The sequence below is a fragment of the Symphalangus syndactylus genome, chromosome 24 (assembly GCF_028878055.3).
Source record: "Symphalangus syndactylus isolate Jambi chromosome 24, NHGRI_mSymSyn1-v2.1_pri, whole genome shotgun sequence".
Taxonomy (NCBI): Eukaryota; Metazoa; Chordata; class Mammalia; order Primates; family Hylobatidae; genus Symphalangus; species Symphalangus syndactylus.
The window spans coordinates 28,262,872-28,284,724 of NC_072446.2; the positions used below are offsets into that span (position 1 = coordinate 28,262,872).

The 21,853-nt window shown below is 50.1% G+C and overlaps 1 protein-coding gene across 8 annotated transcripts in view; it reads right to left on the reverse strand.

The window, feature by feature from the left end:
* GDAP1L1 (ganglioside induced differentiation associated protein 1 like 1) overlaps positions 1 to 21,853 on the reverse strand; it is a 42,028-nt gene that overhangs the window by 17,413 nt on the left and 2,762 nt on the right. Inside the window, exons 1-3 of one of the 8 annotated variants that reach the window (XM_055266407.2) lie at positions 15,047 to 15,150; positions 5,070 to 5,262; positions 3,877 to 4,050 (exon numbers count right to left, since the gene is read on the reverse strand). In XM_055266407.2, the coding sequence (XP_055122382.2) occupies positions 3,877 to 4,050; positions 5,070 to 5,175 (280 nt within the window). In that variant the 5' untranslated portion in view covers positions 5,176 to 5,262; positions 15,047 to 15,150. Of the gene's footprint in view, positions 1 to 3,876; positions 4,108 to 5,069; positions 5,314 to 14,735; positions 14,997 to 15,046; positions 15,151 to 21,853 lie in introns of those variants that run through there. The other 7 variants (XM_055266406.2, XM_055266402.2, XM_055266404.2 and 4 more) reach the window with 7 other exon arrangements.

Genomic DNA, 21,853 nt, shown 5'->3' on the forward strand with positions numbered 1-21,853 from the left:
ACCTGGTCATCTTCCCTGCCTCACTGCTTCTCCCCCTGCATTCTTCCCAAATTGCAGCATCCCCTCCCTGACACAAAGCCCAGCCAGATTCCTGGATTTGCCCTCAGCTCCTCCCACTACCTCACCCCACATCAAGTCATTCCCAGGTCCTGTTGATTCTTCCTCCTCCATCTTTCTCATATTTTCTCACATTTAACCTCCTCCATTTAGCTGACTATCTCTTAGTTCAGACCCCATTAATGTCTCACCTAGATGATTTCACCCACCCTCTGTCACCTCCCCTCTCTCCCTTACAAGCCCTTCTCCCCACCCCTGCCAGAGATATCTTCTTCACACACTTGACCATGTCACTCTGTTTAAAACCTATCCCTGGCTCCTCACTGCCCTCAGATAACATCCTAGCTCCTCAACTTGCCTTCAAAGAGCCTTCAGGATCCACTTGCCCTCCCTCTCACCTACTCCATCTTTCACTGAGTTTTCCCAACTGTTCCTGTCCCAATGTGTACATTTCAGCCACTCTACATGCTTGCTGTTCCCTGAATGTGCCAGACCACTCCACACCTCCAGGCTTCTGCTCATACTACTACTTCTTCCTAAAATAGCCTTATCCTCCTTTCCTGAAAGCCTCCTTCTAGATTCAGCTAAAGATTTCCTCTTCCATGAAGCCCTTCCTGATCCTCTAGAAGGTCTGCCCGCTCAATGTCTTTGTTCCCCAGTTTACGCCCAACAGACTTCTGCCAGGGAACGCAAACACACTAATCAGAGCTGCCATTCACAACTCCATTAACCTTCCTGTCCATATGAAAAGAGCCCTCCTGGGCTTGTGAGTCCACAACCTGCCTGCTTGCTGTACATGGAGATTTTGGTGCTAACGTAGTTATCGCTGAATGTGTATGTCTCCCTCTAACACTTGAGCTTCTGGACAGCAGTGGCTATGTCAGATTCATCTTTGTTCCCTTAAAACTCAACACAGGCCTGGCACAGAGCAGGAGCTCAGTGAGTGTTGAATGAATGAATGAATGAAATGAGTGAGTGACTTAGGTTGTTTAGCTTCTGTCCTCTGAGATTTCACCACCCACTGCCCCATCTCCTGTCCTGACACAAATCTCAGTAAACACACTCCCAGATCATTCAGCTTCAGGGCTATATTAAGTCTCATTGATGTTTTATGAATGTGAAGGTCAAGGACAACATCTTCTTTCTTGCCTGTCACCCAGTGCTGCCCATGTGGTGGCTTTAGACTCTAGGAGGGCAGGCCAGCTCAAGAGAAGACTTGAGACTGATTAAGGTGTCACTGCAGGCTGGCTTCGACTCCTTCTGCACTCTGGGACCTCCCTCCCCTCATCCCCCAGATGGGCTGGAGCCCTGAGATCCTCTCTGCCTCCTCAGAGAAAGATGGGGAGAGAGGGGGTGGGCTGGGTCTGCTCTGGACTCCCAGTGCCTTCTAGGCACCGTCAAATGGCTCAGGGCAAGATTGAGGGAGAGTGCCCCTAATTCCCAGAAGCCCCTGGGGACTGCCCCCAGCCCTTGGCCACGCCCCTGCCTACCAACAGCCGGGGCCTGCCCAATTCATTCTTCCCTCAGAGGAGAGATCTTTGTAAAATGCAGATCTGATCACGTCACTTCCCATCACCATTTCTCCACTGCTCTTTGGACAAAACCCAAATTCTGCTAGACCCTCCTCCCCAGACATGCACGACGACCATTTCCACCCCACCTTGGGCTACACTTGCACCACACTGAACTTCCTGCATTCCCAAACACCATACACCCTGTCCTACTCCAGAACATGAAATAATTTTCCCTCTTCCTCCCCTTCTACCTGCTACACATCCTGGGTCGCTGCTGCATTTTGGAAGGCTTTTGTGGCCCCGGAGGCTGGGGTGGACATCGTGTATGCCCACACCCTCCCTGATCTGCTCGTAACACTCATGCACCAGATTAAACATTTTTAAATGAATTTATTTTTGAGCAGGATATACATGTATATTGTTGAAATTCAAACAACACTGAAGAATGTACTATAAAAGTAAATCTCTGTCCTCTGCAGCTGAAGTCTCTTAGTTCTGCTCTCCAAAGACACAAACTATTGGCAGCTTCTGTGCCAAAAATACTCCTTGCAGAGCAAGCACCTGTGTGTCCATTTAACCCCCTTCTGAGTACTAATGAGAGCACACTAGATGGTGTGTTTTTTTTTTTTTTTTTTGCCCTTCACTTTTTTCCACTCACTAATATATCTTAGGGAGCATTCCATACACCTATTAATTTTTAAAAACATCTGCACAGTATTCCATTGTATGGAAGTACCCATAACTTATTTACCCAGTTCCCAATTCATGACAGCTGGGTAATTTCCAGCGATATTCTTGCTCTTGCCAACTATGCTGCAGTGAATACCTTTGTTCATACTTCTTGGTGCATATGTTCAAGTGTAACTGCAGGGTAATCTCCAAGATGTGGGCTTTTTCATGTTTGACATAGAGTGCCAGGCTGGCCTCCTGAGAGCTTGTTCAAACTCACTTAGTCCTGCGCTGTAATTGCCTGGTGACTTGTCTTTCCTTCCATGGAACTTGACCCTGGGATGGCAGAAGCTGTGTCTATTCCTGTTTGTCCCCAGTCCCCTGCCCAGGGCCTCATAAATGTTGTTGAGGGGGCTGTTGCTGGGAGCCGGATGTATAGGTAAAGCCTGAGTCTTGGCCACATATGGTGGCTCATGCCTGTAATCTCAGCACTTTGGGAGGCTTAGGCAGGCAGATCACCTGAGGTCAGGAGTTCAAGACCAGCCTGGGCAGTATGGCAAAACCTCATCTCTCCCAAAAATACAAAAAATTAGCCAGGCATGGCAGCATGTGCCTGTGGTCCCAGCTACTTGGGAGGCTGAGGTGGGAGAATCGCTTGAGACTGGGAGGAGGAGGTTGCAGTGAGTCAAGATTGCACTACTGCACTCCAGTCTGGATGACAGAGGGAGACCCTGTCTCACAAAAAAAAAAAAAAATTCTGAGTCTTGTTCAATGACAATGGTTCTCAAGGGACAGGGTTGAGTTCTACAACTTAACACCGCCCCAACCCTGCCTTTGAACATTAGCCACGTTCCTTTGAGGGGGACGACATGACCATTTACTGAGCACCTATTATCTACTAGGAATCTTCAGGTGTCTTTTGGCTGTAGGACCCCATGGTATTTCTTCAAAGCCTAGATTGTAGTCTGTAAACAGCTGCTGAGGGATTATCTGATTTAATCCAACACCCATTCACTGGATGTCGGATACAAAAGGATGAAGTAGGTTGTAAGCATGTCCAGGCTGGCCATTAGGACAGGACATGCTCATGGGTGGCCTTCAATCCGAGACCCCACTGGGGGCCTTGCCACATCTGGACAGCCTTCCTTGGTAATCCTAACCCTGAGGTCACTCAGTGCCCTTGGCCAAGCACAGCCCTGACTGTCTAAGACTGAAACTCTTGCGGGGAGAACAAACCTTGTGGGGACAGACAGCCCCATAGTCTCTGTATGGGAGGGCAGGACAAGAGTAGGGAGCAGGGGATGGGGAGGGGGTGAGACTGGTAGAGAAGGAGAGAGACATACTCTGTTAGAAACTGGGTGAATGAGATGGAAGGCCAGGAAGTCGGGGGTGAAGGGGATGGCAAGCAAGAGGCACAGAGAGAAAGAGCAAGAGTGAGAGAGAGAGACCAGCAGAATCAGAAACCAACCCCGAGCACTCAGAGAGAGTCAGGGACAAATGAAGAATGCAAGAGGGAGAGAAGGAGGAGGAAGGGGAGGACAGAGAGAGGCCCAGGAGAGGGAGGACTTCCTTTGGAACAAAAGAGCAGCAGCGAAGGGGGAAAGCAGAGGGGCTGTCTCGCCACCCTGGCACTCACTGCGGATCTCTGCCGTGGCGTACTTGGGGATCATGGAGTCGGTGGTGAGCTCGGGGTGCAGGATGCAGCCGTGCGTGTAGGCATCCATGGGCAGCGCGTCCAGCAGCTCCCGGTACTGCAGCACCCGCGCATGCTGCGGGCTGCCCACCTCGGGCATCAGGGCCACCACGTGCTCTGTGGGCACCACCAGGGGCTGGGCAGGGCAGCCAGAGGGGCACCTGCCCTGGCCACCTGCCCCCAGCATCCCTGAGCCCCAAGATGTCTCTGCCCAGAGCCCCAGGGCCCCCCCATGCTCGGGCTCGGCTGCTGGCGGACAGGGGATCCTAGTGATGGCCCGGCCATCTCTCCTCACTGGGCTCTGCCAAGCTGTCCCCGAGGGTTAGCTCTTCTCAGCTCCAGACTTGCTGCCAGGTGAGGGCCTAGGCCCAGTGTTGCGAGATTCAAGAGAAGCTGCAACCTGGGTGTTCAATGCTTGGGTCCCCTTGACTTTTAAACGTTGACAACCAATTCACATTCTTTTAAAACAGTGCATGTCTGGGCCCTGATGCCCTCCCAATGGGTGTCTGAGCCTCTGCAATGGGCAGTAAGTTCCAGAGCCTGAGGAGGGCCTAAGGGGGGAGAGGACCGGGGGCTCTGCGAGGTTCTGGGGTACCTGGGCCCTCCCCTGCCTGCGGGGTTCTGGGGTATCTGGGCCCCCCCCTGTCCATGGGGTTCTAGGGTGTCTGGGACCATGTCTTCAGGTTCCTAGGGGTTCCTAGGGAATCTATGATCCAGAGGGAGCTGGGCCCTGCCCTTGCTCTGGAACCCCTGGGAGATCTGGACCCTGTCTGTGGGGACCTAGAGGGTGGTCTGGGGCCACTCATGCTGAAGGGGCCGTGCCTGTGACTCCAGAGCTCGGGGGAAAGGGCTATAGGCCCACTGCTCCTGGTGGGGGGGTGTCTGGGTCGTGCCCTTACAGTACCAGGGGAGGGGAGGTCTCTGTAGGGATCAGTAACCATGCCTGTGGCTCTGGGGCTCTTGGGGGCATCTGAACCCTGCCTGTGGCTCTGTGGCTCCTTTTTGGGGAGATTGGGCCTTGCCCATGGCTCCAGTGAATTTCCCAGACTTCCCAAAGTTCTGGGACCCTGTCTGAGCCCGTGGGGGCCCCTGAGGATCTGTGGTATGGCGTGGGGCCCTGGGTGGGGAGGCCGTACCTCCTGTGAAGGTGCGCTCCACATAGTCAATGATCTGGTCATAGTCACTGATGATGTTGTCGCGGTGGATGATGACGGGCACCTCCTCACCCAGGTTGAGCCGCATGAACCACGGCTCTTTGTGCTCACTCTGCGGCAGGCTCACGTCCCGCTCCTCACACGCCAGGCCCTTCTCGGCGATCACCAGCCGCACCTGCAGGCGCCAGGGTCAGAGCGGGGAAGGCGGGCGGACACAGGGGACACTCTGCCCAGGTGGGGCGGGGGTGTGCGGGGAGGGAGGTCAGAGGTCACACACAGGAGGGGACACGATTGCTTTCAGCCCGTTCTTGGGAACCTGGGTTTGGGGGGATATCTCCCAGGGGCATGTGCCTGGTGGAGGGAGGAGCGCAGTTCTGCTTGGGGGACAAAGGGCAGTGCTGCCTGGTGGCCAAGGGGCTGAATTTGACAGCTGGACACACCTGGGATAGGATTCCTGGCTGTGTGAGTGTGGGCAAAGTCCTTAAACTTTCTGAGCCTCAGTTTCCTTATTTTAAAAATGAGAGTATTAACAGTACCAACCCAGTGTCTGGGACAAATTGTTGGCACTCAATTTGTGATCGTCGTTATCACAGTTGAACACTCAGCCTGGGGCTCTAGGAGTGGATCTGGCCAGGAAATTCACAGAAACTCTTTTTTTTTTTTTTAAGACAGAGTCTTGCTGTATTGCCCAGGCTGGAGTGCAGTGGCACAATCTCAGCTCTCTGCAACCTCTGCCTCCTGGGCTCAAGCGATTCTCCTGCCTCAGCCTCCCGACCACAGGCTCTCACCACTATGCCCAGCTAATTTTTGTATTTTTAGTAGAGATGGGGTTTTGCCATGTTGGTCAGGCTGGTCTTGAACTCCTGATCTCAAGTGATCTGGCCACCTCAGCCTCCAAACTGCTGGGATTACAGGTATTAGCCACCGTGCCTGGTCAGAAACTCATTATCATAATCAATAGCTAAATTTCTCAAATTATTTGGGGTACCAAGTGAGGGGAAAGGTAATTTGCCAACATTAGTCGAGCCCTTTATTTCCTCCAAACACCTCATCTGGTTGCCTGGTTGGAAACTCACAACAGCCTCTAGAGGAGGGTAGAACAGTGAGTATCTCCCCATTTTTCTTGATGAGAAAACTAAAGCCCAGAGAGGGCAAGTAATCTACCCAAAGTCACACAGCAATTCAGCAGCGGACTTAAAACTGGAAGCAAGGTTCTTGACTCCCAAACCAGTGCTCTCTGCCCTGAGGGCTCCTTCCAGGGAGTTCTGGGCCTGCTCCTTCATGAGTGTTTCTTTATATTTCTGGGGGCTCCCAAACATTTGAGCTGGTGGAAGCTGCCAGAGAGCTTTGAGGCTGGAGCATGCTCCTGACCCAGCCCAATATTTCTGAGCTAGATGGTTAGAGATCACCTAGTCCTATTGCCCCCTGCCCGTGGACTGAGACTTAGAAGGAAGGATGGGCTTGTCCAAGATCCCCTGGCAAGATGACAAGTGGCCCCATTCTTATGCTTTCCTCCCCACCTTCCACTCTGGTCCAGGGGAGAGGGAGGGTATCCCCAAAAGAGGAAAGGCCCATTCCCCTTGAGCATCAATGTCTGCACCCACAGCTGAGATGGTGGCTCCTGGGACAAGTTAAGCATCCAGAAGAGGCAATGCGGTGTCATGGGCAGAACCTGCATGGTGTTGTTTCAAATCCCAGCTTTACACTTATTTGCTGGATGACTTGGCTTTACAAGTAGCTTTACTTTTTTTGATTTTTTGAGACAGAGTCTCGCTCTGTTGCTCAGGCTGGAGTGCAGTGGTGCGATCTCAGCTCACTGCAACCTCCACCTCCTGGGTTCAAGCGATTCTCCTACCTCAGCCTCTGGAGTAGCTGGGATTACAGGAGCATGCCACCACGCTCGGCTAATTTTTGTATTTTTAGTAGAGATGGGGTTTCACCATATTGGCCAGGCTGGTCTTGAACTCCTGACCTCAAGTGATCCACCTGCCTCGACCTCCCAAAGTGCTGGGATTACAGGCGTGAGCCACCATGCCCGGGCAGCTTTACTTCTTTGTGCCTCAGTTTCCCCTCTTATCCAGTGGGAGTCCTATAGTAATTGCCTTGGAGGCCCGCTGTGAGGATGAAATGCATTAGTCCCTGTGGAATGGTGCCTGGAACACAGTAGGGGTAATGTGTCTTAGCTGCTGGTATGAGGGCAGGTTTTGGAGGCAGACAGACTTTGACTTGGAAGCCTAGCTCTACTGCTTATTTGCTGTGTGACCTTGAACAAGTCACTTGCTCTCTCTGATTTCTAGCTTCTGTGAAGTGAAGAATGCAAGTGTGAGGTTGAAATGGGCTGTTGAGACAGCCCCAGCATAGAAGGTTAATACATGAGTTCTAGCATCACTTATTACACACACATACCATGCACACACCCTGGTGTGTCCTAGAGTACTTCATGCCCCACCCTCACAGTGAACATAAACACCTCTTCCTGTTTGGTGGATCATGGGAAGGGAAAGGTAACTTACCCTGAAATACCCAACATTCATTCACAGACTTATTTGCTCCATTAGCCAAGAGAAGGTCCTATAGGTGGGGCGCATGATGCAGGTAGAGACCCTGGGCTAGGAGGCAGGGACTAAAGTCCTCATCTTGGATCTGCCATAGCAATGCTGTGTGACCTTAGAGCTATCACTGCCCCTTTCTGAGCCTCCTTTTTCTCATCAGCAAAACAAGGGGGCTGGATTCAGTGTTCACAGAGTGCCCCACAGCCCTGCTGCAAGCTGACACTACTACACTCACAACCTTGCAGGAGGCAGGAGACAGGGCTGGCTCTGCCTCCCTTCTCGGCAGTGGGAGGGAGCTTCTGGTTCTGTCTGAGAGAGGGGGAAAAACTGTTGCAGACAGTGAGCAGCCTGGGGGCAGCATCTGTTTGGGTCTGAGTGTGTCAGTGCGTGTGTATGAGTGAGCAAATGTGTGTGCATGTCTGCGTGTGTGTGAGCGTGGGTGTGCATGAAACAGTGTATGAGTAAGTGTGAGTATTCAAGGACTGTGTGAGTATGGATGTGAGAGTGTGTATGTGTGCACATGTGAGTGTGTGCCTTGTGTGTGCCTGTGTCAGTGTGAGTGTGCATGAGTGGGAGCATGTATGCATGTGTATATTTGAGCTCATGGGCGGCCTGTGCCCTGGAGAAGCCCTGAGTAGTGGAGACTGGAGTTTGGCTGGAGCAGAAAGCCCCCTTCTCTTGTCTTTACCTGGCCCTCCATCCTCCAGGCCAAGCTGGGACCTCTGAATGCGTGGATACAGAGCCCAAACCAGGCCTTTGCCCTTGGTAGGGCCAGACAGTTGGCCTTCCATCTTGGCAGGGCACCTGCCTCCAGGGGCCGCTCCCATGCCCTACCCTGGGTCTCCCGTGAAAGTGTCAGGGCTGCTATTTGGGGAGGGGACTATCTTTAGAGGCATGATAATCCTGCTTGGAGCTGCTTTGGGGTCACCCTGGCAGGCGGCCAAGGATACTTTCACCTTTAGCTGAGCTACAGGCCAGAGCCATGTGTCACCCTGTGGGGGAGGGGGACCCAGAGAGGAAGCCAAGCCTAAGGGAAGGGCATTCAGCTACCAAGGCCATTTGCCATCTCTGCCCCCTGGAGGCTGGACCAGACCTAGGTGGTCACCACTTCGTGTGATCAGACATCAACTATCTCTGGGTAAACGAACTTCCCTGTGGGTGCCTGAAAATCACCCACGGTGCCTCATTGTCATGGGTCAGGCACTACCTCTCCTCACCCAGGCCCTTGTTTATGTGATGGGCAGGATTGGTATCTCTGCCTAGTCATTTAGTTGCAGTGTGACTTTGTAAAAGACACTTAGCATCTCTGACCTCAGTTTATTTCAAATTCTTTTTTTAAAAAAATTAGTAGGCCTTATTTTTAGAGCAGTTTTAGATTTACAGAGTCAAATGGCTTTTTAACATAACACCTTACAGCTTGCAAATCCATCACTTTTCACCACTTGTTTATTGAGTGCCTACTATGTGCCAGGTCTTGTTGGAAACTCAGCAGTGAACAAAACAATGATCCCTGCCCTCAGGGAACTGACATGTCAGTGGGGGCAGGCAGATGACAAGTAATTTGGTCTGTCAAAAGATGGTGAATGCTACAGAAAAAAGAAAATAGAGCAGGGAAGGGGAATCGGGGTACCAGGGTGTCAGGGAGAGAGGTAGCAATTTTAATTAAGGGGATCTATCAGGGCAGGCCTCTCGAGAAGGTGGCACTTGAGCAAAGGCTTGAAAGAAGTTGAGGGAGTTGTCCACACAGGGACCTGGGGAAGAGAGCTTCAGTCAGAAAGAATAGCCAGTGCTAAGGTTCTAAGCATGTTGGACATACTCAGAAGACAGCAAGGGAGCCAGTGTGTCTGGAGCATGGCAGTCAGGAATAGACGAGGAGGGTAGGAGCAGAAAAGGTTGTTCATAGGATCTTTTTTTTTTTTTTTTTGAGACAGAGTCTCACTCAGTTGTCCAGGCTGGAGTTCAATGGTGCAATCTCAGCTCATTGCAACCTCTACCTCCTGGATTCAAGCAATTTTCCTGCCTCAGCCTCCCGAGTAGCTGGGACTACGGGCATGCGCCACCATGCCTAGCTAATTTTTGTTTTTTGTTTGTTTGTTTGTTTGTTTTGAGCTGGAGTTTCACTCTTGTTACCCAAGCTGGAGTGCAGTGGTGCAATCTCTGCTCAATGCAACCTCCGCCTCCTAGGTTCAAGTGATTCTCTTGTCTCCGCCTCCCAAGTAGCTGGGATCACAGGTGCGCACCACCACGCCCAACTAATTTTTGTATTTTTAGTGGAGACGGGATTTCATCATGTTGGTCAGGCTGGTCTCAACCTCCTAACCTCAGGTGATCCACCCGCCTTGGCCTCCCACAGTGCTGGGATTACAGGTGTGAGCCACCACACCTGGCCGGGTTGTGCACAGCATCTTTTAATCCACACTCCCAGGCCAAGGCATCCATGAATTAATTCAGGGACTCCTTGAACTAGGATGGGAAAATTACATGTTTATTTTCAGTAATCTCAAACTGACAGTTAGCATTTTCTTCAATTATGAATGTAGGCGATAAAGTAGGGTAGCGTTTAGCAGTGCCTGCAATATTGTCACCACTAGGAATCAGATATTTTCATCACTTCACAGTTGTTGCAGTTGCCTCAAAATATCATGCGCACTCATCACGACTCCAACATGACAGTTGTTATAAGACCAGCCACCAGACCGTGTTATATAAGGGGTTAATACAGAAACATAAATATTATTATATAACGCTGTACTTCAATACGATTGGTTTTCATTCTAATCTAAAAATCCTATATATTTTATTTTATTCAATTAAAAATATTATTCTGAGAAGGGCCCATACGCTTCCCCCAACTTAGGTCTTGACTCAAGCAAGGTTAGGACCCTGCAGGAGGGCCTGAGGCCATTGCGAGGATTCTGGAGTTTTCCTGGAGGGACCTGGGGAGCCACTGCAGGCTTCTGAGCAGAGAAGTGGGGAGATGCATCTCGTTGCTACCCCCATCAGCTCTCCTGTGTGGGGCTCCTCTTAGGTGAAGGGAGGCGGTACACGGTAAAGTGCAGCATGGACAAGTTGGAGGGTCAGCCCTAAGAGTTTGAAAGGCAAGGGCAGGGTGGGAGAGAGAGCTCATCCTTCACCCCTTGCTTCTCTCCTGCCATGCCTGGGTGTCTGAACAGGCCTCTGGCAGGCCCCAGACTTGGGTCTCTTGCCTCTGGGATCTGAAGACTGGGCCAGGGGCCCTCCAGAGGTACATCCAAGACAGGGCAGACCCTGAGAGGAGGCAGTAAGGGAACCATGAACCAGGCTTGCTGCAGGGAGCCAGAGACGACCCTCAGAGACTCACTCTGGTGGAAATAACAGCAGTAACAACAGCCAACTCTTATTAGCACCTTCTCTGTTCCAGGCACTGTTGTAGAGCTTTACATGCATTAGATCTTAATCCCTATGAATTCCAGTGAGATTGGTACTAGTACCTCCCAGTACCCTCACTTTTAAGAAGAGGAAGCAGGCACAGAGATTGTAAGTAACTTGCCCAGTCACACAGCTAGGAAGTAGCAATCTTGGTTTTTGAAAAGTGGCAGGTGTGAGGACAGATGGATGCCCCAAAGGCAGGGGGCACTGAGAGGTAGGGAAGTTCTTCCTGCCTGGGGAAGGAGGAGAGAGGCAGGTTGTATCAAACATCTGGTTCATTTCCCTGTTGAGAAAACTGAGGACCAGAGAGGGTCAGGTCACACAGCCAGTTAGTGGGACTGGCAGCACTAGAACCTTGGTCTCCTGACTCCCTGCATTTTTGCCCCTCCTGGCCTCACTCTTCCCCACAAAGGAGGAGGAGGCTGGGGGCAGGAGCAGCCTCAGAAGTATCCTTACATTGACCTTAGGCATTTGGAGCCTCCTTCAAACCCTGTGGCCCCAAACCATGACCTATGATAGTGCTTGAAAGCTCACTATTAACAGGCAATTGTTTAAGGCATTGTGCTAAGTGTGTGAACATGCATGATATCACTCAATCTCCTCAACCCTCTCCCCCAAATATATGAGAAAGCTGCCTTAGAGAGGTAAAGAAGACACTTGCACAAAGTCACATAGCTGGGAATGGCAGAGTTGGGGTTTGACCGCATGTCTGGCTGATTCTAAAATCCATGCCTTTATAACAGCACCCAGCACTTAACTGAGCACTTTCTATGTGCCACGTGCTATTCTAGGTGATTGACATGGATACATTTGCTGAATCCTTACAACGACCCTGTTGGGGAGGCACCATTAATATTCTCAATTTACAGGTGTGGATAACTGGGGCATGAGAGGTTAAGCAGCTTGCACGGGATTACCCAGCTGGTCAGTGGTAGAGCTGAGATGGAAGCCCAGGCAGTCTGGTCATAGAGTCTGGGCCCTGGACCCACACACTTTCCTGTTGCCCTCTGGGTCTGGAATGATCTCCAGATGCCCAATGGAGCCACCATCACTCCTAGAGGTGGGCTATTTTTTTCCATTAATATTTCATATGCCATTAAAGACAGGCTATTTAGATGCTTGACAGTGGGGGACTGCCCTCTTTATATAATTAAGGTCCTTCAGGATTGGAGAGAAGGAAGGAAACTCACCTGCTAAGCTCCTACTACATGCCAGGCAGTTAACATATGCCTACGTCTTTTAAAGGAATTCTGCAGGGTAGGATGTAAAATCCCCTCTTCCAGATAAGGACATTGAGGCACAGAGAGGTAAAGTGACTTGTCCAAGGTCACTCAGCCAGTAAGTAGCCAAGAAGAGAATAGAACCCAGGACTATATGACTGCAGAGCCCATGCCCTTTCTGCCAAGCTACACTGCTTCTAGAATCCACCATGGGCCCCTGGGTAGGGGGAAGGCCCTGGTATGGGAGACAGAAGGATGCCCAGGTTAGCTTGGCCAGAGACTTGGTCAAGAGTGGGGCTGCAGCAGATGGTCTTATCCTGACTCAGGGGCCACCTCAGCCCTGAGCTCAGGCTACGTAGGAAATATTTCATGAGGCAAAGAACAGGAGGCTCCCTCATGATATGGTTATGGGAGATGCCGCTTCCCTGCCTCCTGTCTGGTCCCAGCTGCTGGGGCCCACTTCCTGAGGTTCTAGCGGGGAGGAGGTTCTAGAATCTAAAGGGTAGTCTGATTCATCTCCAAAGCCCCCATCCCCAGGTTCCTTGAAGGAGGCCTGGCATGTGCAAGCATGTGCAGAATTTGTGGATGACTCCAGTATGACCTTGATTAACTCTGGCCTCTCCTTTACCTAGTGCCTTAATAACATCATAACGGCCACGTGTGGTGGCTCACACCTGTAATACTAGCACTTTGGGAGGCCAAAGTGGGTGGATCAGTTGAGATCAGGAGTTCAAGACAAGCCTGGCAAACATGGTGAAACCCTGTCTCTACCAAAAATATAAAAAAATTAGCCGGGTGTGGTGGCGTATGCCTGTAGTCCCAGCTACTCAGGAGGCTGAGACAGGAGAATCACTTGAACCCAGGAGACGGAGGTTGCAGTGAGCTGAGATCATGCCACTGCCCTCCAGCCTGGGCAACAGAGCAAGACTGTCTCAAAAAAAAAATCATAACACTCATTATCAACAGAGTCTTGACCCCTCGCCGGGCACTGCCATCATCAGTACTTTTTGTGCATCATATCACATTTCACTCTCACAATAGCCCTCCGAGGAAGTTACTGCATTCACCCCATTTCACAGATTATAAAGCTGAGGCTTTGGACAGGCAAAGGGACCTGTCCACAGCTCCATAGCGAGTCAGTGGGCAATATAATAGGTGGACCAGCTTCATCAGCATCACCTGGTCGCTTGTTGGAAAAGCAGCATCTTGGACCCCATTCCAGACCCACTGAATCAGTATCCTTGGGGTAGAATCCAGCAGTCTGGGTTTTAACCAGGATCATCCATGGATTCTAATACACGCTCAAGTTTGAGTAGTCCCAGTCTATAACATTAAGTTCCTAAGTTATATCCCTTCTTCAACAACCGTATCAGCAACCCTGAGAAGGGGTTGGGATTGGAAGTAGCTATTGTTATATTACTATCCCGCTTTCCAGATGATGAAATGAGCCTGGACCAAGACTTAAATCTATGTCTTTGGGTTCCAAGGCCCTTTCTCTTCATGGAATCTATTTTTCCATCTGGAAAATGAACGAATGGAACAAAAGGATCTTCCAGGAAGACGAGGAGTCAGAGGGTCAGGTAGTGGTGCCGCTTCGGCCCCTGCAGGACCTGCCTCTGGGCCCTGGCCATGGTGCTGAATCCGTGGCCCAGAGACGGGACAACCGCCCAGGGTGGGAGATTGCGCCCCTAGAGGCGCCCCTGTCTGAGGGGTGCAGTTCACAGCTTCACCCCCAGGAAGCGGGAACCCTGAGAATCCAGTTGGATTTCCAACTGCCCCTTAGCTCCCCTAGGTCCTAGAAGCATTTTAGGGGCTGGGGCCACTCTGTGCCTTTAAGAGCAAAACAGACCTGATGGGCTGAGCCGAGCTGGTGTGAGGGGATGGTTTAACTCCTTCCTTCTCAGCTCAAGACACGGAGTAGGGGGTGGGCGACGACTGGGGACAGACCCTCCAAGCCCCAGCCAGAAGAAGGCCCAGAGACAGAGGGGCAAAGGAGCTGTGACCTGGGGGCCTGCAGTGTACGGGACGGCAGCGTGCAGGGAGGGACTGAGAGGGGGCTACCGAGGCAGGACCCCAAGAAGGGCTTCTTCTCCCTCCCCGCAACAGTAGCACCTCCCACCCCACGAAGTCGCCTTCCCAGCAGTGCCCATTCCCTTCCCCTCGCCTTTGTCTCTTTTCTCAGCCCCCCCACCCGCCCCGCACCCCAACAGACCGGCTGTTTCTGGGAGGGAAAGAGGCAGAATGGATGCTCCTAAAATTGAGAACTGTGCTCCTGGGGCCCAGACAGGGCCTGTCGCTTCCCAGGTGAGCAGCCCTGGAAGGAACCCCCGCGTCCCCCGACCTCCGGGATCCCCAAACCCCAGGTTCCCCCCTCCAGTCTTTCGCGGCCCTCAGATCCCTCAAGCCCTGGGGCTCCCCTCCCCAAGCCTCCTGGCCACCGGCGCAGGCGGCTCCCGGCCCGGCTCTACCTTCTGCGAGCTGAAGGACTGGGTCCAGTGGTACAAAACCAGGCTCTCCCTGGGCCAATGGGCGGGGCTGGCCGCCTCGGGAGCGTCGGGGGCCTCGGCCGGCTTGGCCGCATCGCTCTCCAGTGCGGAGATGGGCCACCAGCTGCAGTTGGTGGGGGTCAGATTGTTGGGGGTCGCCATGACAGCCCGGAATCAGAGGCAGGAAAGAAGGAGGCTCCGGCGCGGCGGCTCTCTCTCGCCCAGCATCACATGGCCTCGCGAGCCTGCCCCTCTCCTCCCTCCCTCCCTGCTCCGTGAATGTCATTACTCACCGGGCAGTTGGGGGAGGGGGCGAGGGGATCCCGGGAGCTCCTTCCTCCTCCTCCCCCTGGCCCGTGGCAGAAAAGCCGCCAGCCCTCAGTGTCAGGTTCCCTGCAAGGGTGGAAGGAGCCCGAGGAAGTGGGTCGTGCCCCCCAAACAGCACAGTGTATTGGGCCAGGCACCTGCCAAAGATTCTACCCTCATCAACGCTTTCCTGCCTCTCAGTCTTCTAAGAGGCAAGTATTTCTTAACTGGGATTCTAGAGATCTATTCCTTTAGAAATTAGTGTCTGGAAATTATTTGTCTCACTTTGAAGCTGTTATCTTCTAACTTTTCCCCTGAAGGGCCTCGAAGGGCAGAGGAAACAGACTATGATTTATTTAACAGACACTTTCATAGCACTTACTGTATACCCAGGCACTGTTCTAAGAGCTTTACAACTATCAGCCCATTTAGCTCTCACAATAGTCCTATTAGCTTCATTTTACAGAGAAGGAAACTGAGGCACAGAGAGGCTAAGTGACCTTGCCCAAGGTCATCGAGCTGGTAGGTGGTGGAGCTGGTAAGAATATAAACAATGGTACAGCAACCATTTATCAACCTGAGCCCCTTACATGCATCATCTCATTTCATCTGCACAATAATCATTTTTCACAGATGAGGAAGGCGAGGCTCAGAAATGTCAAGTCATTTGTTCAAGGTTGCATCTTCTACCAAGGCACAACCAGATGAGCCCAAAGAAAGCCCATAATGCCTTTGCTGTCACAAAGTCTGCCCTAAACATTCATAAGAACTTCAGCAAAGTTCCTTAATACACCTATACTTCCGTTACTATAAATACTGTGTTTTAATTTATTTACCATTGAGGAAATACAGAAGCAGACCCTGGGACAACAGATGCAAATAGATATACTAGGAAGATAAGCTCAGTCCTCCCTCTCACCCCCGACTGCCCACCCCCATCCATCATGCTGCTAAGGACTCCTGGGTACCTCATCCCCCAGGCTGTAAGACTGGCTCATAAAGAACCAGTGAACCTTCTTCTACCAGGTAACAGATGCTCTGTGGTCCCTGGGTTTCCCTTTTTGCCTTGGCTGCCACAAAACCTGTAGCTACATTTTCTATCAAGTCTCAGTTGCTACATTAGCCTCTCTGGTTCAGCATACTTTTTTTTGTCTCTCTTTTGTGAAATTTTTGTTGTTGTTCACTGTTCGATTTTGCAAAAATGGCATGGTATGTCTTGAAGGAAAATTCAATCCTGTATGCTCCCAGGGTCACATCTTGTAGGCTTAACAAGTGCCATAGGTGATTCTCATGAGATGCAAGGTTGGTGATACCGTTTGCATCTGTGTCTCCACCAAATTTCATGTTGAAATGTAGTCCACAGTGCTGGAGGTGGGGCCTGGTAGGAGGTGATTGGATCATGGAGGTGGACCCCTCTTGGCTTGGTGCTGTCCTCGCAATAGTCAGTGAGTTCTTGTGAGAGCTGGTTGTTTAAAAGTATGTGATAGGGAACAGATTAAGAAAGCAAAAAAATAAAAAACAATAAAAAAATGAGTATGTGGCACATCTTCCTCTACTCTGTCTTGCTTCCTCTCTCACCATGTGATATGCTGGCTTCCCCTTTGCCTTCCACCATGATTGGAAGCTTTCTGAGGCCTCACCAGAAGCCAAGCAGGTGCCAGTGCCATGCTTTCTGTACAGCCTGCAGAACCACGAGCCAATTAAACCTCTTTTCTTTATAAATTACCCAGTCTCGGGTATTTCTTTGTCGCAACGTGAGAATGGTCTAACACAGTTGGGAAACACTGAGCTAGAGGAAAGATCCCTGGATTGGAGGCAGTAAGATAGGGCTCCTGGCTGTGCGACTTCTCACAAGTCACCCTCTCTGAGATTTGGCTCATCATCTGTGAAATAGAGATGATGATAACTGCACGAGGCAGAGATGGATCACTGTCACCCAGAGATCTGTGTTTTCAGTCCATAGGACACAGTAGTTGTTGGAAAGTGGCTGCCACTCACCAGGGACTGCTCCACTTTGCATTGAGGTGGGGTGACCACATGACTGACTTGTGGCCAATGATTGTGGGCAGAAGTGAGGAATGCTGCTGCCCATAAAACCTCCATGATTCTTCACTCTCTCTTCCCATCTGCCTATTGAATATCAATGCCTGGAGGAACTTGAAAGCCCCAAGGGAAGGTTGATAAAACTCCTTGTTCCTCCCCACACCTGCTGCGAACTGGACTTTATACGAGTGAAAAATAAACTTCTATTGTGTGAAGCCACTGAGGTTTGTATCTGTTATAGCAACAAGTGCTATGTTGCTGAACATACTGCCTCCGGGAGTGTGGCAAAAATTAAATGCGCTAATGCAGAAGTTGCAAACTGACAATATGTTGGCTTGGACCCACCCTGCAGATATGTTCTGTTATGCCTGACCCAGTTTTATTTTATTGACAAATTTTAAAATGAGCAATTTCACACAAACATCTGGATTTCCAGGTTCAAGAAAACCCAGAATAGTTGGCACCCGGGTTTGCATGCCAGCAGCTGGACGAGGAGCGGCTGTCCTGTTGGGTGGAAATTTGATGGCGGTGGAAAATCTGGCCCTTATCAGTGTCTTGAAACTGGTGGCATTCAGGGTGCCTGACTCACAGCAGTCATGCTCAGATGTGTGTTCATTCTCTCAACTAATATTAATTGTGGACCCACTGTGTGCCAGGTGTGTGTACCAGAGATATAGCAATAAGACAGACAGACAGACAGACACTGGCCTGCTCTTTGGCTTGTTCACTTAGCAAGACATCTTGGAAAGAGTTTCCTATCAGCACAACAGGTCTACCCTATATTTTGTAGGACTCTGTACTATATGAATAGATCACAAAAAATTTATTTAACAACTTCTATTGATGGACATATATGTTGTTTCTAATCTTTTATAATAAAGATAAAGCTGCAGTGAATATCCTTATTTATACATATTTGCCCATATTTCTATATACTCTGTATGCTAAATTCCTAGAAGCAGAATTGTTGGATTGAAGGGCATGGCTTTGCTAAACATCACTTCAAAGAGGTTGTACCAAAGTGCCCATTTCCCTACACCCTTGCCAATGCAGCCTATTTTAAAATTTTTCTTTGTGAATCTTTGGGTAGAAAATGGTATGTCTTTAGTTTGCTTTCATTTTTTTCTTCTTATTACAAAACAATTTCAAACATATGAAAGTAGCTCAATGAACATCTATATATCTATCACCTGGATATAAGCATTGTGAAAAATTTGCCATATTTGTTTAATTGGGGAGTGAAGTATTTTGAAATAAACTATAGGCATCATGATATTTCTCCAACTAAATACATCAGTAGTATTTATAAAGTATCAACATAATTTGTATCTAACATAGGTTATTTTCTTACATAAAATACAATTTTCATATTAAGAAATTAACAATATGAAGGCCAGGCATGGTGGCTCACGCCTGTAATCCCAGCACATTGGGAGGCCAAGGCAGGTGTATCACTTGAGTCCAGGAGTTTGAGGCCACCCTGGGTGACATGATGAAGCCCCATCTCTGCAAAAAATACAAAAATTAGCCAGGTGGGGTAGCATGTGCCTGTAGTCCCAGCTACTCAGGAGGTTGAGGCGGGGGGAATCGTTTGAGCCTGGGAGGTGGAGGTTGTAGTGAGCTGAGATCATGCCACTGCACTCCAGCCTGGGCAACAGAGTGAGACCCTGTCTCAAAAAATATATTTATATTCAAATTTCTCCAGTTTTTCCAGAAATGTCTTTACAAGTAGTTTCAACCAGGATCCAATCAAGGACCATGTAGTGGATTTTGTTCCTGCAGTCTTAAGTCTATTTTAATCTAATATGGTCCTCACTCTTTTTTTTTTTTTTTTTGACCCCCTATGACATTGACTCATGAAGAGACTGGGCCAGTTGTTTTGGACAATGTTCTGTCACGTTGCTTCACTGTGGTGACCTTTAACTTCCTGTGCTCTCTCCTATATTTCCCCAAAACTAGTATTTAGATCCAATGGATGGATTAGATTTAGGTGGAACATTCTGGGGATGAGAAAGTAATTATATTTCACGAGTGGTGCTTTGTGCTCCATTTCACCTCACTTCATGTCTAACTGTCCCACTACTAATTATGCCAAGCTTGATCATGGGGTTCAGGTGGTGACCACACCTCTCTAGGTAAATATTCATTTCTTCTCTTCTGATCAGCACCTTGTGGGTGTCCAGTTCCTCATTCATTGATGGTCCTTGACAGAAACAGTTACTATCGTTAGAAAATGGTTATTTTCTAATTTTGTCCTTTTGTTTGCATTTGTCAGCTGACATTCTTTATGTGAATTCCATTATTTATGAGTGAAGTTCACCATTCCTTTAACTGTTTAAAAACCAGGCCGGGTGTGGTGGCTCACACCTGTAATCCCGGCACTTCTGGAGGCTGAGGTGGGTGGATTCTTCGAGTCCAGGAGTTCAAGACCAGCCTGGGAAACATGGCAAAACCCCATCTCTAGTAAAAATACAAAATATTAGCTGGGTGTTGTGTCATGCACCTGTAGTCCCAGCTACTCGGGAGGCTGAGATGGGAGGATTGCAGTGAGCTGAGATCGTGCTACTGCACTCCAGCTTGGGCAACTGGAGTAAGACCCTGTCTCAAAACAAACAAACAAACAAAAAAACAAACAAACAAATAAAAGCCAACTTAACTTCTTTCCTAGTGAATCATCTGTGTTTCCATGGGGACCTGTACAATGATAGGACTGTGTGATACGTGCTGTGACTGGGATGGGAAAGGGGTGTGGTAGAGCCAGAAGGGGACATCTGGATCCCCTGTCTAAGCACTGGTGATGCCAGGGAAGGCTTTTCAGAGGCAATGGCTCTCAGTATGGGTTCCTGCCAAGCAGACCCTGAGACAAGTATTCAAGAGCACATAATTAACTTTGGAGAAAAAAGGACATCCTGGGAGGCAAGTGGGGAAGACAGGAAAGACAGCCAAATAAGGTGTATTGCCAATCAAGTTTCTACTGTGGGTGACCAGGGCTTAATCCCAAAGGGAAATTCTGAGAGCTGCATGAAGGCCCTCAGCATTACCCTGCCCAAAGAGGGAGAGAGCTGGGGTATTTATACACCAAATCCTGTCAGTCGTTGTTTGGGGGCTGCTTCTTGAGACAGGTTTTAATTCCCTGGCACTTCAGGCCTGCTCTGCAGTTGGCAGAGTGGGTCCCAGTGGCACAGAAAGCCCTCGGGCAATAAACATGGGTGTTGCCAGCTAGGGGTCAGCTGATGTGCACTGAGTGGGAAGAGTGGGGCGTACAGGCAGGCATCATCAGTGTCTGCTCAGGAACTTGAAGCAGAGGCTTGTGGGATGAGGGGGACATAGCCAGGTGGGGAGAAGGAGGTGGAATGGATGCATGCTTCAGGTGGAGACACAGGCCCAGAGGTGGGACAAGAGTGGAGTGCTTGACGGGCTGATGCCCACTCATCTGCTGGAGGCAGAGTGGAGACGTGAGGCTGAATGGTACTGCCAGGCCACTTAGGCCACCTGCAGGAGTCATCACATTGTGCCGAGGCACTGGGGAGTCCCTGAAGAGTGGTTTTTTTTTTTTTTTTTTTTTGAGATGGAGTCTCGCTCTGTCACCTAGGCTGGAGTGCAGTGGTGCCATCTCAGTTCACTGCAACCTCCACCTCCTAGGTTCAAGCAATTCTCCTGCTTCAACCTCCCGAATAGCTGGGATTACAGGCGTGCTCCACCATGCCTGGCTAATTTTGTATTTTTAGTAGAGATGGGGTTTCACCATGTTGGCCAGGCTGGTCTTAAACTCCTGACCTCAGGTGATCCGCCTGTCTTGGCCTCCCAAAGTGCTGGGATTACAGGTGTGAGCCACCATGCCCGGCCCCCTGGAGAGTTTTAAGTGGTGACATTATTGTCCAGTTTGGGTGTCAGAAATCCGAAAAGGCCTGAAGTACATATTCCTCACAGGGTGGGACTACTCCTCCCCTCCTTCCTTGACACCTAGAAATGGACTCAGCCACCAAGTGGTTGCCACTGAATGTGAACCCAGGGCACAATGAGATGGGGTGCCTGGGGAACATCTTGCCCAGAGCTATACTGGCAGACTGTATACTAAAAATGTCTGATTACACATATGATCATATGTTATCATGACATAAAACAGCCAGGAGGATGTTCCATGTGCTCCATACCTCGCTAAGCACCACACTGTCATTATCTCAATGAGGTGGATACTGTTATCACCTTGATGTGGGGATGGATGGTTCAGTTGGCCCATTCTGGGACTTCCCAGCCAGTGTCTCTCCTCCCTGAACACGGCTAGGACACACGGCTGACTTCTGGCTCTCTGGGGCCGCCTTTCCAAGTTTTTTTACTGACTGTCTCTGTCTCCTGTCTTTCTCCAGGCAGGGTTTAATACAAAGATCTCAGGGGTGTTTAGTGACTCACAGTCAATCCTCCAGTGGTGTCTCATCTCACACAGAGGAAAGCCAAAGTCCTAATGACTTAAAGGTGCTACCCGATCTGGCCTCGTCTGGTCCCCATCACACCTCCCCATCTCCTTCCGCCCTCCCTTGCCCACTGCCCCAGCCCATCGGCCTCCCGACTCTTCCATAGAGGCAGCGGGTGCCGCCCCGACCTTTGCTGAGGGTCTCTTCACTTGCTGTTCCCACTGCCTGCCATGCTCTTCTTCTTCATTTTTTTTTCCCCAAGCTCTCTCCCTCACCACCTTCATATCTCTGCTCTTGTGAATGCCACCTTAGAATTAGCTAAACCTTTCCCGACTGCCC